Source organism: Magallana gigas, chromosome 3 (assembly GCF_963853765.1).
Source record: "Magallana gigas chromosome 3, xbMagGiga1.1, whole genome shotgun sequence".
In the NCBI taxonomy this organism is placed as follows: domain Eukaryota; kingdom Metazoa; phylum Mollusca; class Bivalvia; order Ostreida; family Ostreidae; genus Magallana; species Magallana gigas.
Window position 1 is genome coordinate 18,955,044 of NC_088855.1, and position 17,653 is coordinate 18,972,696.

A 17,653-nucleotide genomic window follows, 5' to 3' on the forward strand; every position below is an offset into this window, starting at 1 on the left:
TGTTAATGGACTAATTTTGATGCTGCAGTATGCTATAAAATGCCGTTGTGTTTGATATTGTTCAGAATAAATCATTTACAGTTTTTCGGACACACATTTTATATAACTCTGACAACTAATTGCAAAACGATGAGGGATAAATGCATCATTATTACCCGAATGAAAAACCATTTGCTTATTGAAATGTGTGCTTCAATTCAATTATTCCAATTTTCAATTTTGCAAGCCTTTGGTTTTTAGTCTAAGCTGCTTTCCTTCAAGTTTGAAGGAAGCGGAATGGACTTAAAAGCCTTGGCTTTTTAAGAGTTTAGATTCTGGCAAAAGTTCCACAGTGCAGATTGCATAAGGTTACATATGTGAAAGTAATTATCATTGAATAAAAAAAGTATGCTGTTCTCCGATCGTTTCCTAGAAATATTTTTAGGAATAAAATGATGTACGAAATGTCATTTCCTGAGAGGTATGCTGTATTAATAATTATTCGGAAAGTTTTCGTCCTTCATATGTATAAAATTGTCCCTGAAATGGTAGGTTATACAAATGAACTTGGAATCAGCATGTAAAAATAAGTTTTCAAAGCTATTTGGTTTATCATTAAAGGCCGTTATTCACAGTATAGTTAGTATCAGTATGTAAGTCAGTATATGAATTCCAAACAATCTCGAAGGAAAAAAACTACATGGATTCCTCTGTTTACACTTTTATTACACAATCTCACTAAAAAAAAATGACCTACTACAAATATTTATATCTATGATAAGATACCATTGGGGTTTTTTTTTAATTATACGTTTTGTAGACAAAATTTTAAGTTAAGAAGCTTTCGGTGTCTTTCTTAGTTCAATGTTTGTCTGAAACTCTTTCAAATCAAATTCTAACTTTATTACAATTTTAGTTTTGCATCCGCATGAAATAACATGTATGTTCAACAATGTGTTTTTCCTACTTTTTAAAAAACATTCGTGAGAATACAGAATTCTGCTTAATTTTTTTTTCAAATATTACTCTGTAAATCAATAACAATGCATGTATATTCCATAATAATATCTTGAGTTAAAATATTTCCACTACCCGACTGTATTTTGTAAAGGGATTATACAGGTTGTACAATTTGCCTAATTCCATTGAATTTGTCAATAAAATTTGTATAAATTATAACACAGAGTTTCGTTGAAAATATAAATTTCGATGTCTCCGACTACTGAGTATATCATACTTGGCGGTTGAAAATTCAATTATTTATATTCAATTTATAAAGAGTTGTCTTTCTTTTGAGACGACGCCTGAAAAATGTTTTGTAATATATAAGAAAATACTAGAAACAGTAATAAGTATATATAATATTAATGATATTTATTTCAAAATAAAACATTAAATCCACAAAAGGACTCTAAGATTTTGAATGCGAAAATTAGTTGAACATGCAATTGAAAACTGAACATGCAATACTCTCTTATCATGTATGTTCGATGATTGCTGAGGTACTACTGCATGACATTAATTTTGATATGCATGTACTAATACTAGTACTTGGACAATTGAATCACTATGGTTAATTAAATTGCTTAGTAATTACCGTATGCAATGCTGATGAATGTACATGTAATTTTCATGTGCAAGATTGATGCGTGTATTTTTTCGTGTGCAAGACGGATGCCTTTGTGTTTTCTCGAATGTTCAGGTCACTTAATTGAATGATTAAATTACTAATGTTCATTCATCTTGCACCGTGCATGAACAACGAGACAGATTGCCTCAAAGAAGCCTGTTTGAAATACATTTACTAATATTGCTTAATTAGTATGTTGACTATCAAGTAATAATGATCGACTTCGCTTTTTTTTTTGGAAGGCTACATTTCATCATAAACTAGCATTGAAATTCTAACATATTTTACACATTGCATATCATTTCTTATATATGCGAAAAACTTGGTAAAATAAATATTTTACAAAAACTTAAAGTTAAGGTTCCTCGACACATCAAAATTTTATTTTATGGATCGATAGAGAATTTTTTTTGAAAAATGATTCCACAAAACACAGATCAATATCGGCTTTCAGTTATTTTATACGAATTTTTTTGTATTTTTTCAGTGAAATAGGAAAAACTGTTTGGTAGACAAACAGAATATATTAGAGCTTTAAACTTGTTGTCAATTAATGTGTAATATAATTATAAATAAATTCATGCCAAAGATCGTTTGGTCAAGTGTTTAATTTTTTAATTAAAAAAATATTTCTGAAAATCAAAATTGTAATTGTTTAATATCTTTTTAATCTATGGATAAAATTTTAAAAATAACATATAGTCACATAAACTATTTACTAAACAATGATATTTTTCAAAGAAATTGAAATGAAAATGCGAAATTTTGGAAAAATTGCTATTTATCAAATTTTAACCGATCCCGATTAAAAAAAAATGATCCCGATCAGAATTATTTTAAAATTGAAATTTTACAAATAAACTGCAGTTTTTTCTAAGTGATTGATATAAATAATAAAGTTAGTAAATGACGAAACCATTTTACAGCTAAACAACCTGAAATTTTTGCAAAATTCTGATTCATTCTAACTTAATGTGATTTCGTTCGGGATCAGTTTAATTACAATCGGGATCGGTTCGATTTTAAAATTTTCCATTTTTTCTTTAATTTCACTATTTGGTTTCAATTTCTTGTTGAAGTATGATTGTACAGCAATTGTTAAATGCGAGTAACAGTTTATCTGCAGTTTTTATCCATAGATTTAAAAAATATCTACAATCCTTTTTTTCATTTTCATAAATATTTTTTTTACAAAAATATTTTAAAGTTTTTCTGGCCATTTTTAATATATATTTATAGATAATTGTATTGTGCATTAATTGATAACAAATTTTTAGCTGTAATATATCTTGTTCGCAGCTAAAACGATGTTTCCGGTTTCTATAAAAAAAATACAAAAAAATTCATATAAAATAATCAGAGGCCGATATAGGTGTCATTTTTGTATAATCATTTCTCAAAAATGATTCTTCATCGAACCATCAAATAATGCATTGGTGTGTCGAGCCACCTTAAATACACAGTGCTGGAAATCAAGCATTGAGAATTTTATGATGGCATTACGACTCTGGTGAGAAAAACGCTCTTTATTATTTGTATTACCCTAGTCATAGCACTGGTTGGCCACTGTTTCGTTCTTGTTCTGTGTGGGGTTTTCATTGGTCTGAATTGACCATAAACAATATTATTGCCTAGTTATCAAATCCTACACCTTTGCGCAGACACGATAAAGATGTCATTTCGGTTGTGACGAACCTGTAGCCAGTGTTGGTCTGTTTACGTCCACCAAGTCTTGTTACGATTGACAATTATAAATATTTACGTGGACGTGGGAAGGCAATTGGTCAAATCGGTTTCGGTTTTTTTGTAAAGAATTCAATGTCATATTTTCATCAACATTGTATACATAGCAAAATAAAGAATTAAGCCAAATCGGACCGTTTGTATCATCTTAAAAAATTAAATGTACAGACTTCAAGTTAACAGAGAATCGCTGTTGATAAAGATAGAAGCGTTTTCATACCAAACTGAGAGTTTTTATAAGTGATGCTCACAATGAATTTATAAAACAGAAACACAAATTAAAGTTGTAATACCAGTAATTACATTAATAGACACTGAGAGCAAAATTTTTCCAAGTACATGTAGTTTGGCTTTAAACCCAGTCTTAAACAATTCATGTGTTTACATGTATATTCTTAAGGAATGTACATGTTATATAAAATTTTAGGTTTGTGTAATTTCTATATGAGTGCATAATTGTTCACATACTGTTGCTTTTTGTTGTGTCATAGAAACCCAAAATGAACGATAGATGAAGATTTTTTTATTAAAATAATATTATCTTTTTTGAAAATTGATAATAAAATGAAATGATGTGTTTGTCTCTAATCGAGTTTTTAACACATCATGCATATGGTATTTGTTGCAATATGATGAGAGAACTGGATTGTCATTTTAAGTTTAAGTTATATAAAATTTAATTTTTGTAAAATTTAAATTTGTGTTAGCATGGCATTGTCTTGTTACCGCATAATTAAATGAAGCATTTCTTTTATCATTCTAAATGAAACTCAACGCATAGCAAACAGGCGTGGAATGGAAAGAATGTGCCTATAAAAGAATTCACTTTTTTTTACTCGTTCTTAGCACAAAAGGTAGTAATTTTCTTTTACATGAATTCCTGACAATAATTGTCACTTTATTTCGAATTCTTCTTTTTGTTTCAGGTTCACTGTGTACAAAACTCCAAATCATCGATGCTAAACTGTTGTTTCATTTCGCCAAAACATGACCACTTGGCTCCTGTGTGTCACGCCGTCCCGTGAGGTTATTAGTCAGACCGTAACCTTCCGCTAAACGTGTTTTCCGCGTTGTTTGGTCTTTGATACGATGACGTTCGTTCCGGTCATTGATGGTGATTTATGGTCAGAATTATTCATCCTGATCTATGATTATACATTCATATATTGAACAACACGTGTTTTGTAAATAAAACTGCTTTATTTATTCTTCCAAGTAGACTCTATTCGGGAACAGCTAAAATGAAGACAGGCGTTCTGAGATCATCGTTTCTTGTATTTTTTCTTTGTTTCTGGAATTTTAATCAATGTAAGTTTATTTTCAATTTAATAATATATCTAATAATGTTCAGTCCTGCAATACTCAACCGACAAATTGACGGCTTTACTCAATTTTTATGTATTTCATTTTTAAAAAAGTTTTGATCAGTTTGATAGTGTGTTTTTAAACCGGAAAAAAGTTTACACAAATGTGAACAATTTAGGCTTAGTTGTCAAATATAATTGAATAATTTATATTTAAGTCTTGATCGCATTTAGAAAAATTATCTAATAACGCAATATTTATAAGAACAAAAGATGCATAATAAACTGTTAAGTCAATAGAATAGTGCGTTACAAATAAATTATTTTTTGATAAACAAAGTCGGATGCAGAGAAAATTCTATTTGAATTTTGACTTAAAAGTTGGAAAGAAATGATATGTTTTATTACATTAATTGTTGAATTGCTCATTACATATTTTCAAAGGAAAATTTATTATAATAATATATTTAACTTGTAATGATATTATGATAAAGTGGGTTGTATTAAAAATTTCATAAGCAGAAGATGATTACTTTAATTGAAATATTGTTTCAATTTATTTTCAAAGGTACAGGAAATGTACAAACTCCGAAGAAGAAAATCTCGTGGAACGACATAATTAACCCGAATTACAATCCTAATAGAATATCTCCATGGGAGTCTAATAAAACAAAGCCCACCCAAAGACAGCGGTTTCCTACTCCTATCCACCCAAGTTCAAATGGGGGAGCAGCTCCCATTAGACAACGAGCGAACGGAGTGCAGAACAACCTACAACCTACCAAGGTTGTGAAACCTAAACCGATTGTTTACGAATGGAAAGTAATTGAAAGCAACTTTCAGCCTCAGCAAAAACTTACAACAACAGTTCCACCGACAACTAAATTGATGACAACAACAACACCATTGCCTGATAACAGTTACTACTACGATATGACCACTATGTCTCCAGGACAATTCCTGCATAACTTTTTCTTTGGACACGATTACTATCCCGATTATTACACAGCCACAGTCTCACCAACTCCTACTTTCGGATATTCCGGGAAAAAAAGATCCACCTTTGTAAGTTCTACTGAAGAACCAGAATATGAAAGCGAGGATATGACTACCTCTTTGCCGACTAAAACCTCATCAGGGAGAAGTGGAATTGAAGCCGAGGACATCACGACTACAGCAAAACCTAATGTACCAGGAGCCAAATTTACAACAACAACTGAAAAACCTGTCACAGAGGAAATAGAAGCTGAAGATAGAACAACTACGCCTTCATCAAAAGGACAAAAGACACAACAGGCAACGACAACACAGGCTACAGAACAAGAGGCGGAAAGCGCAACAACGAAAGCGCCTAAAACAACCACCACGGTAAAAACCAAAAATGTTAAGGGCAGTTTAATTGGACAACAAATCTTAGGAAGCAAAAATACTCTGAAACAACAGCCTGCACAAATACAAAACGGAGGTTTAAGAAAGCGATTTCCTCCAAAATATCGCTTCGCAAAGACTGAAAGACAATTTAGATTTCCTGTGTTGAAAGAGGCAAACACATTACCAAACAAGATGAGGAGTCTACAAAAACAGAAGTCCTTGCAAAACAGAATTTCACTAAAAGCGAAAGGGGTCTTCAAGTCTTTGGCAGTAAGGCCAAACAAGAAAACTTTGAATATGCGTGCAGCAGTTATACCAAAACAGTATTCTTTCACCAAGCATAGGTCTACCAACACTGTTGTGTACAAAAATGCAAATCCGATGACAGTTAACAAAACTTTTCAACAAAGACAAGGTGTGCCGATTATGAAAGGAAAATGTCTAGAATTTCGAAAATGTCCGTCACAACTCCAGCCAGTGTGTGGGACGGACGGACTGTCGTATCGCAACAGGTGCACACTCAAGAAAGTCGCTTGTTTGTAAGTTTTCTTATTTCTTCTAATTTTAAAATCATGACGCGATTTAAAACTTCTCATAATCAATACAATGGCATCAGCGGCAACTTCTTGAGCGTTTCTGCCAGAGCTCGAAATAATATTGCTTCTAGTCGAAAAAGCTTCAGAAGTACACGGTATTTAAGAAAAATTGTTTAACAATCGCGATTGTACGGAGTTTTTTTTTAACATGGAGATCATTTTTTTTTTATGTTATACATATGTAATGATATTTGAATTTTTTATTATTTTCAGAAGAGGCAGTTTCAATAAGATTGAAATCAGCCATACAGGCGTATGTTGATCTCGGATATCTTGTAGCGTGTATAGGATTTGAGGAGAAAAAAAATGTTCCATGGGACTCATTTAGGTCTTTATGCTACTTCAATGAAACCATACCAGTATGAACGAAGAATACAGCCTTGAGTTGCGGCTTTGGCGCCAAGAACGTACATCACGAGGCCTGTGGCGAGTTACGCTGTCCTTAAGGACCAGACGTTTCTTCGTTGGGGACGGAACTGCTGTCTCGAATTATTTTGCTTGACAAAAAACCTGCATAAAGTATGACCATATTGGTTGCTATCCTTAGTTTGTGTATGCGTGTTTCGTATTAAAGTGTTTTTGTGAATGTGCATATAATTTATTTGGTTTTATTTTAATAAAACTTATTTATTCAATTTTTATAATAAATTTTTACTTTTAAAAATTCTTCTCGTGCCATTAGGCGCATAAGGCCGGTGCTTATCTCCGGTTTCCATGGTGCTACACTGATGGGAGTCATTGGCTACCCCTGGGTGGGACCCCAGAGGCGTGTTCAGCAGAGAGAGCCATCGGGATCGCTCGCAAAAACAGGTAAAGGGAATTTTGGCGAGTGCTCGCTCTGTTGAACACGCCTTAGACCATCGCAGGTTAACTCCTAGCATATGTCGGTACCCACTTTTAGCTGGATGGACTGAGGCAATGTAGATAAAGTGCCTTGTCTAAGTGCACAACATCAAGAGACCACAGCGGATTGAACCAGCGACCTTTCGGTTACTGGCCTAACGCCCATGGCCACTGAACTATGTGCTTTACTTAAAACTCTACATTTATTATTCTAGGTTTTTGTCTTTTATTTAAGGGCTTTCAGTGGGCATTAAATAGAAATTGCAAATGAGTTAAGATAACTATAATTATATGTTTTTGTAGTAGACTCCGTTGTAAATTTATGTCCGTGTAGGTATGAGCGTGACTTGTGATTTCGTGATCACAAGACAGTACCTTTATATTGGAACTAATCTTACTGAAGCCTGCTAAAAAAAATTACTAACAAAACAGAGATCTCATCAGTTTACTTAAATTCAATAAGTTATTTTTTGCAGCAATGCGACTTCCGGAAAAATGTATTGAGTATTCCAAGCTTTGTATTTGATGCACAAAACACTTAAGAACAATCTCTTTAGAGGCACCTGTCTAAATTTCTTGATGGTTATACAGTTAATCATTAGAATTTTCTGTAAATAAGTACATGCATAGAGAGTACAGATTTTGATAATGCAAACATGAGCCAAATATGAAGACAGTGTCTATGCACACCCACTTGACGGAGGACTAGATCAATACTGCGAACACTACAGATACTGTTATTGATAAGCATCAAAAAGCGTATATAGATTTTATTTTTCAAATAACAGAAACCCTTATACTAAACTGTTGTCGTTACTGAGGGAAAGCCATGCTGGTTTTTCTTGCTCTAGCCGTTCTTGTTCATCTATCGGTATTTTGTCCTTATGGTCAAGGTAAGGCCATTCTGTATATTATTAATTAGTGATACATGCATTGTCAAACTTTGATATTTATTTAGATAAATTGATTGGAGAAGCAGATTTTGTTTAAAGTGTGCAATGTAAAAGTGAATATAGTCGAAATGCTGCGGGTATTTTTTTTTATCGTAATAAAAAGCAATGATTGATGAAATCGACAATTTTGATTTTTTTTTTCAGTAGAAAACAAATTGTCAGTGTTCTATTCTGATGCATATTTTAACATCAAAAGAGTTTCTCTCTTCAAAGCTACTTACTACAATTTGAGCTCTACTGTCCAGAATTTTTAACGTTTGTTACAACAAAAATGATCTTTAAAATTACAAATTTTAAAAAATCAGATAATAGTTTGTTGTTTCTGAGGATCTAAATTTTTATGCGAAATAACCAAACAGTGTTCATAACAGAAGATTGTAGACATTAGGGGGGGGGGCAGTAAAAAACACTGCGAGGCTGAGATGGGGAGGGTAATCGCTTAATAATTGTAAATTTATAATTTGTTCAAAACAGCTCGTCATTGTTAGGTCTCACCCCTATGTTACAAACTTTCCTGAATTCAGCCTTAAATCTGAGTGTTGACCTCCTATTTTACCACTCTCCTAAAGTATTTGAGTGAATTAAGGACTGTGTTTAATGATTTGAAAATTTTGGTGACGGCAGGACCTGTTTTGCTTTACCTCAATACTTAATGAATTAAAAGAGCATTATTTGGTATCAATTTTAACTTCTCTCAGTGCGTATCTTTGACTTTTCATTTTACATTCAATTATACATAATTATAATTAGATATATATATTCATATAAGAATAATTGAGAGCAAATGCAATTTTCTATAGTGGACACAAATGACGATTCGAAGTATATTTTAAACGAGAAAACTAGATCTTGTCATAGGCAAACTTTTTTCGATCTCTGTTGAGTATATGTCAATTTAAAATTAATTACGTTAACTGACAACAAAATTGCGTCATGTGGCCGAGAAACCAGAATATACTATACCCATTTGCCGGCTTCTTTTTAAATAATAACACTGTTAAAATAAAAATTAAATTCTGTTCTTCTGAACACATTACAGAGTATTCGTGTTGTGCTTCAAAAAGTTGTGTCTACGACAACAAATTGTGTTTTCTATGGGGGAAGCTAATAAATAAATATGTAACAAATTTGATACGATGAACTGGTTAACTAGTCTGATCGAGTTGCGATTAACTCGATGAAAAATTCTGCAATTAATTGTCATCCTTAATGCTTATGTCGCTTAATCGTGAAACAAATTTTCGCAAACAGCCTGTATGAAAACGGTCGGTTAATAGCACAACATTCCGATGACGTTTTCTCTTTCCGTCACATGCGAAATACGCGCATATTATAAAGGTGGACAAGTGTTTCAATTAGGAGACAGCCAAAAATTAAATTGGTAGCATAAATTACTACTGGCTATAAAAATTTAGGACTTCTCAGAATTCTGGAGTAACGCATTGAAAAAAACAAAAATAAATGTTATATTGTTTGGCTTACCATTATGGACAAAATTAAATGGAAATATGCTGTAACAATACGCACGTACATGCATTCGTACCCTTTTAAACACTTAAAATTAAAAGGAGCAAAAAATGGCAAAACATCAGTTGTAACTTCTGTCACGCCAACTTGAGGAGCAAATCTTCGTTGTATTTTATGAATTTCTTACTTAACCTTGCTAATTTTTTTTCGATTTAGTTGCAACACAATTGTTAATTTGAATAAAAAGACGCATAAATGAAATATGTCAATGAAGAAAGCATTATATATTTTTCAAGACCCTATTATGCCGATCAATTGAAAATCAATATCAATTTAGATTTTTTTTTCGAAAAGTGATAGAATGACCCCGGTGTTTGACATACATGTACCTATCAATAAAGAGAAACAATGATGCTCTTAAGCGTCGAAGCAACGCGGACTTCCGCTTCAGTGATACATCAGCCTGTCTAACGATTGATTTCCTTCGCATAAAACTAAACAAATTCAAGACATTCCTTTGTTTAGTAGACTTGATGTACTTAAAACAGTAAAAATCGGTAAAATAGTGTTTACATATCCATTTTATTCTTTCTTTGTTTTTTATTCAAAATCACTTTTTGAACCTTGATTCAACATCAACAAAAGATTTCATATTCTATTTCCATTATCGAGTACATACGTTGAATTCATTGAAAATGATGTGAAGGTTGGAGAAATAAATACAGTGTAGATTATCTTTAAAGGCCTTTGGTTTGTGTTGAATTTCAATTCATACGTTAAAATGAACATCAGTCCAACAACATTGCAGTTGTGCTTTATCATTTATAGTACATCTCGTAAACTCAAAAACTCTAAGAATAATTTTTGATCAATAGTTTCTTAGTAAAATGGAATATCAAACTACATCATTTTTTTAATATTATGCCAAAACTGTTTACACTGCTTATCATCAAGTCGCAAACATTAAATGCAGAGTACTAATAAAAAAAAGATAAGTTTAACTAGAAATTAAAGTCATTTATTCATTACAAGAAGCGAAGATTTGAACGTTAAAAAAAATAAAAAATTTCTCTATATTGATTGCTTGGGCACAACTTTTTTGTTTTCCCTTTTACGTGTTAAAAATAAAAAAAATGTGTTAAAAAATTACCAATCGTTTATGTATATGTACATAATGCAGTACAAACAATGTGTTTTTATTTACTGAAATTCGTTCGTTGTACACTGACAGCGTTGACCAACATCGATGTGACCTGTCCCCCAAACTGGACCCAGCATCCGTCCTATAAGAACGCTTGTTACCGTCTAGGTACCACCGCGGGAAACTTCACGTCAGCCACCGCGGGGTGTGAAGCTTTCCTGAATGGATCCACGGTGGCCAATGTGTACAATTTGGAAATCCACAACTTTCTAGCTGATGGACTTTTGTCATTGTAAGGTCACTATGTTTCGATAACCAATGAAATAATGCTTAATAAGCAACAGAGGTAGCATAATATTGGTGATTTTTTGGGCTTTTAATCCATATTTTATCCTGTATGACAGCATGTTGTCTATGGAATATTGTTTATGTGTTAGTAGAATTCTCTTAAATAGACGATATTTGTCTTCAAGATATGAAATATAGCACCACAGTGATCAAACAACAGTTCGTGTGTACTTTATCTAACATCGTGATCATCTTTTCCAGAGGTCATGAATATTACACCGGTCTGAAACAAGTAAAAGGGGAGTCCGTGTTCACAGAGCTAAACAATGAACTTCTGGGGACATGGAACAAATGGGGTACAGTCACAGGGGGCACGTGTACCGTGTACTCCAATGAGGGAGGGGAGTGGGTGTGGCACACCAACACCTGTGACCAGCCCTGTCTTTACATCTGTGAATACATTGTACCTACGCCAGGTATGTTGATGCTCGTTGACCTTGTATTAGTGAAAGAACTACTCACATAAAAATGATTAACAGGAAATTTAAGAAATTTTCTCTAATTCTTAATTTTTTACGTTCATTGTGAGCGTCTAAAAAAAATCTATCTATCTCTCTCTCTCTCTCTCTCTCTCTCTCTCTCTCTGTTAGACAAAGACACGATACTACTCATTTTAATCAAAGACTTATTTTTTTTATTTTTTTTTTGACATGGAACCATGCTTTGAGTGCCATTTTGCTATGTAGGTCAGTTGCCTTTGGTGCTGCTTCCTGTTGATAGTATGCCTTTGTCGGGTCGTCTTGAGATATTCATAAATAACATGTGGGGAGGTTTGCGGGATTCAGGGCCAAAGGAAACGGTGGGCGTGGTGTGTCCGGACCTAGGTTATCTGTGAGGACTTTATCTATACAACCTACTGTAAAATCATAGAATTCGTGGTGGCTCAATGTTTTGTGGTATTCGTGGGTAGCCCACACCCACGAATTTACATCCTCCACGAAAACGAATTTAGAGAGAATTGTCTTAATTCTACTGAAACTACAAACCGTCGTATCCACGAAGTTTTACCCACAGGAATAAGCAAAAAGCCCACAACCCACAAATATTGGCCCCCAAGAATTTATATGATTCCACAGTATATTGTAACTCGGACCCGTACTGTATTTTATATAACATAATAATTTATTCTTGCAAACAGATTTATTTCAATAATATTTATAACTACTGACTACTGTTCATTAACGTGTAACTTTGACAAAATTCGGTGGTATTTTCTTTTTCATCAGTGGGAGGATATAGGAATTGATAACAGCCACTAAATTTATGTGGGTTTATGATAAGTTGAGCATCTTATGCGTTAAAAACTACAAATCCAAGTGTTCAAACCTAATTTATATGAGTAAAAATTCGATACTTATTGAACATAATAATGCAAAAATAAGATGATCATTTTTTTTATAAATTACAATGAAATGTACAGAATTATCAAATCTTACGCCAAGCAGATATTTGTGGTATTGATACTTTTACTTGTAACAGGCAAAAATCATTAAAGTATAATTTTGATTTTAAGGCTATCACATAGCATGAAATTGTTGTAATACAAATATCATATATTTTGATTCATAAACAAAGAATATGTACACAATCATGTATTACGTTCGTTTACAGCAAAGCTTCTACCACCGGAAATTGGAGCATGTTTGAATATAAGTTTAAAGATTAAAATTCCATTATTTTAACTAACTGTAGCTCATTTTAATATTATACAAAACGATTCTTTATTAGAAAAAAATGTTTGTAAACTGGAAGAATTAATATATATATTAACTGTAAATTTCTTGAGAGGGTAAATAAAAAGTTTGTCGTGAGTTCTTGTAAAGCTGTACTTAGCATATAAGTAGTTGTTTTAACACTACCTAACGACCAGCTTTATGTTTAGCACCAGTTTTTGGCTGGCAGTACTATAAGTAATGATTGCAACGTGTGTGTCATTGGAGTTTATTGTCCATATTTTTAGACCAGATATAGGCGAGTCGTGTGCAGGTGCAACTTGTGGTACAGGCAAAATTTGGTATGATAAGGTCAAATGCAACGTAGATTCTGCCAACATGTCGGAATGCCTCGACGGAACCAAACTTTATACCAATGATGACCACTCCAAAGACACAATCATCCGGTGCAAAGGTACCGAATTAACGATAATTAACCACAGACTGTAACCACCGGCAGGGCATTGTGGTTATACCATATAAACGTCATAATAAACACACCTAGTAAACCATACAATTTTACACTCATACTAAGTGTATTTTACAGTTCCAAAACTGCATTGATAAGTATATTGTTTCGCTAATAAAACTAAACATAATGATATTAATTGAAAATAAAACAATTAACTTTAGAAGCAATCTGTACATGTATAAACTAAGAAGTTTTATAAAACTTTTATATTTCAATTATTGTTTGTTTTTTTTTTTTTGGGGGGGGGTACGTCTGTAATGAAAGGTACCTTATATAATTATTCTAATTAATAAGAAACTTTGGCCTGGCAAGGGAATGTGTATTATCATACTCGTTCGGTTTTATAATTGTATATATATAGTAGGATATATCTGCTGTAGATATAACAACAACACCCATAATAACAACCGAGCACTCAACAACGCTAGTAGACACAACAACAGTCGTGGATACAACAACAATCGTTGACACAACAACGGCCGAAGACACGACAATGGCCGAACATACAACAACAGCAGAGGACACAACAACAGCCGAGGACACAACAACAGCCGAGGACACAACAACTCCAAAGAATGTTGTAACAACAGACCCAATCACTCCTCAAAATAACGTCAGCGTTATATATCATAACGTCACAGCCACTGTGAACGTCACTGTTACTGAATTTACAACAGTTTTCGCCACAACAACTCTTTCGGTTACAACATCAGCAGCTTGTTGGTTCAGTTCTTCAATTGATGAAACACTGACTTCAATTTCTTCATCAAGTTAGTGGAACTTTTCGTAATTTGATCGCCGTCTTTCTAAATTTTGTACATAAGAATTGATATGATTAATAGAAAACTTCATATTTTTCTCAGGTAGTTCTGTTTTGTCAACATCTACGTCGACTTCAACAACAACAACAGCAACCACAACAAAGACTGAATTAAACTACAAAGCCTTACCTGTGATGAAGTCAAAAAACAGTGCCAAATACTCGACGAAGACCCGCCAAGACTACAGACCGTCTGCTCAAGTTATAGGATCGTTTGGAATCTTTATTGTCGTCGGAATTCTGGCTGCCATAGTCGCCTTAGATTTGGGAACTTTGGGAAAGGAAGTCAGTCGTATTTGCAAAAAGAGAAACCGGAAGAAAAGTGCTGATCCGAATAAAAGCGACACTGCTTTAGAACTTGCCAGATTTTCCCCTTCGTCTATTAGATCTTTAACCAATATAAGTATCAACACTTTAGCGAAAAAATCATACGTGAATACGAATTGGCGTGACTGAATATCTGTAGTTGTATTAAATTATTAACACGAAGCTTGCCTCAAAGCATCTATTTGACAGTTACTGTAATTGAGTTGAATGTATTCTTTGGTTCATTGCGACAAACGATAGTAGTCTTCGATAAAAATATTTATCCATTGACATTTGCTTGCTTTTCTATGGTGGCATATCTCTGCCCCTTGTGTGCAAGTTATTTTTCTATCAAATATGCTGACATGCAAGATGAATATGTTGACATGCAAGATAAATATGTTGACATGCAAGATAATTATATCAACATGCAACATAACTATGTTGTCATGCAAGAAAATTGCAATAAGATAAGAATTATATAAAATCTCAAAAAAATCTCAAATATCGCCCACCTGTGACATCCAAGATGCTAGATGCTACCTTTTTATGTCGACATGCAACTTATTTATGTTAACATGCAAGATAAATATGCTGACATGCAACTGATTTATGTCGACATGCAACTTATTTGTGTTGACATGCGAGATAAATATGTTGACATGCAACTTAGTTATGTTAACATGCGAGATAAATATGTTGACATGCAACTTATAAATTGTATGTCAACTTAACTAAGTTGCATGTCGACACTAATATGTTGCATGTCGACATAAATATGTTGCATGTCAACATATTTATCTTGCATGTTAACATAACTAAGCTGCATGTCGACATAAAAAAAGGTGCATGTTAACATAAATAAGTTGCATGTTGACATCAATAGGTAGCGTATCTTGCATCTTGGATGTCACATGTTGGCGATATTTGAGATTTTTTATTAGTCTTATTTGATCGCAGTTTTCTTGCATGTTAACATAGTTATGTTGCATGTTGACATAACTATCTTGCATGTCAACATCTTTATCTTGCATGTCGACATAGTCAATAGAAAAATAACTTGCACACAAGGGGCAGAGATATGCCACCATACTTTTCTTATTACTGAATTACTGAGTGATAAACAAATGCGCATTTGAAGCGCAAAATTGATAGATAACGTTTCTTCTTAGTAAATTAGAAGATGTAAACTCGACTCTGTGTATCAACTGGATGTGGTAAACCTATTGGCCCCCCACTTTTTCTCGCAGGAAGTAATTTCCTGAAATTTACATATAAAAATTGAATGATCATGAAGTTGCCCCCCCCCCTACACTTTTTGGGGAGTATGTAAAACATTGGTATGAAAATAAGGAAAATATGAGTGAAATTGAAGTTATAGATATTCCACGCCAGCCCCCCCCCCTCCCCCCACAGAATAGGATTTTGGAGATTTATTCAAAATTCCTTTTTTTTTTTTGCTTGTCAAGATTTTTTGGATGAGTCTGCCCCCCCCCCCCCCTCCAACTTTCAAAAACGATGCCACGGCCTGTATCAAGCCTTGATAAACATTCTATAAAGTGCATATACTGCCATTGTATGTGTTTAATTTTGAATGTGTATGTATGCATAAATAAATGAATTACAGTGATCATACATGTAGGTGTAGCATGCTCAAAATCATTTACAGTGTATTATCATTATTAAAATCAAATAGAACAATTTTCCATGAACCTATTTGCATCTCTGTTAATTGCGTAAAGTTACATTTAAAAAATTGTTTTCATAAAAATAGATATGGAAGGAAACAAAAAAAAATCCAATTGGGAAATCAACTTTAAGTTTACAAAAATACAACTACAAAGAGAGAGTTTAACGGTTGATCATTGCAACATCATTTGAACAATATGTTTTTATTTTTCCTCACGGCAAGAAGTGATGGATTCCATGTTCCTTTGTTTTAACCATTATTATGTGATTAAAAAAATCATCACTGGCGAGGCGTGCCATAACAAGATTCATTCTCTTTTGAAGTTTATGATTATTGTTCTCAACTATCAAACTATTACATACCTTTATGGAGGAGGGATTCAAACCGTCTATGAAGGGAACATTCTAAAGGATATATGGCTTCCGTTTACTTTTTTTTTTACTTTTGAAGTTTTGCTGACGGCCTTTTGTTTGATTAATTGGTAAAATGATGAACAAATGTAGATTAAAATCAGAACTTGTCATTTTTCAACCACATATAAACATGCGTCTCTAATCAAGAAAGTACACCTCTATTTTATAATGCTATTTGGCTCCTGCAAAATAAGATTGCCTTCAATAAAAGCCCATGTCTTTTATTAAGGCTTTTTGAATGTCTTTTATCAAATTTCACGTAAATTGTTGCCCACACATGAAAATTAATCCCCAGTATTCTACCTCAAAATCCTATGACGTCATGCATTCTACAGTCCCCGAGGTCTGCAGTCTGAGCCAGTAGTCTTAGTTTTGCACTACTACTACTACTAGTTCTAATCTTATTAAAAATGCATTTTGGACACGCTGTCCATTGCTCAAACAAATTTTCAAACGTTTTATGAAACCTCGTGATATTTCTATAAAATGCATCACCTGATTGGTCTAGAAAGTCACATGGCAGGGCGATCTCCAGGAAAAAAAGATATATTCTATCTCTTCTGAAATCCAATGATATGAAAAAGCCGATGTTAGCATACGATGTAGACAAATATTAACTTTAATTACCTCAGTAAGAAAAAATTCTCGGATTTTCAAATTAAAGAATGAATCTTTCCTGTATATTGGAAGACTGCGTGCACATGTTACATGTACTAGTAATTAAATTAAAAAGATTTCAAGAAGTTGACTATTTTACATATTTTATTTAGATTTTGTGATTCCCTACATAATAATGAAAGCTTAAAGCAATTTAAAAATCAGTGCTGACTGCTGCATTTTAATACAGCATAGACCTAGGGGTTAG

The 17,653-nt window shown here is 33.1% G+C and overlaps 2 protein-coding genes across 2 annotated transcripts; both read left to right on the forward strand.

Moving 5' to 3' along the window:
- The first annotated feature begins 4,503 nt into the window (after positions 1 to 4,503).
- Positions 4,504 to 7,258, forward strand: LOC105334748 (uncharacterized). Its single transcript, XM_011438303.4, has 3 exons — positions 4,504 to 4,660; positions 5,225 to 6,566; positions 6,837 to 7,258. Exons 1-3 carry the CDS (start codon positions 4,594 to 4,596, stop codon positions 6,883 to 6,885), a joined length of 1,458 nt encoding a protein of 485 aa, XP_011436605.2. The 5' UTR covers positions 4,504 to 4,593; the 3' UTR covers positions 6,886 to 7,258.
- Positions 7,259 to 8,235: 977 nt separating this feature from the next.
- On the forward strand, positions 8,236 to 14,932 carry LOC105334753 (uncharacterized). The gene is made up of 7 exons (XM_034483481.2): positions 8,236 to 8,359; positions 11,118 to 11,319; positions 11,577 to 11,791; positions 12,062 to 12,206; positions 13,336 to 13,502; positions 13,940 to 14,329; positions 14,423 to 14,932. Exons 1-7 carry the CDS (start codon positions 8,296 to 8,298, stop codon positions 14,833 to 14,835), a joined length of 1,596 nt encoding a protein of 531 aa, XP_034339372.2. The 5' UTR covers positions 8,236 to 8,295; the 3' UTR covers positions 14,836 to 14,932.
- Positions 14,933 to 17,653: the final 2,721 nt, after the last annotated feature.

Coding starts and splice junctions, on each gene's coding strand:
- LOC105334748 (XM_011438303.4), top strand. CDS start 4,594: ATGAAGACAGGCGTTCTGAGATCATCGTTTCTTGTATTTTTTCTTTGT. Junction 4,661..5,224: donor TTTCTGGAATTTTAATCAAT/GTAAGTTTATTT, acceptor TTATTTTCAAAG/GTACAGGAAATGTACAAACT. Junction 6,567..6,836: donor CTCAAGAAAGTCGCTTGTTT/GTAAGTTTTCTT, acceptor TATTATTTTCAG/AAGAGGCAGTTTCAATAAGA.
- LOC105334753 (XM_034483481.2), top strand. CDS start 8,296: ATGCTGGTTTTTCTTGCTCTAGCCGTTCTTGTTCATCTATCGGTATTT. Junction 13,503..13,939: donor CACAATCATCCGGTGCAAAG/GTACCGAATTAA, acceptor TATCTGCTGTAG/ATATAACAACAACACCCATA. Junction 14,330..14,422: donor GACTTCAATTTCTTCATCAA/GTTAGTGGAACT, acceptor TATTTTTCTCAG/GTAGTTCTGTTTTGTCAACA.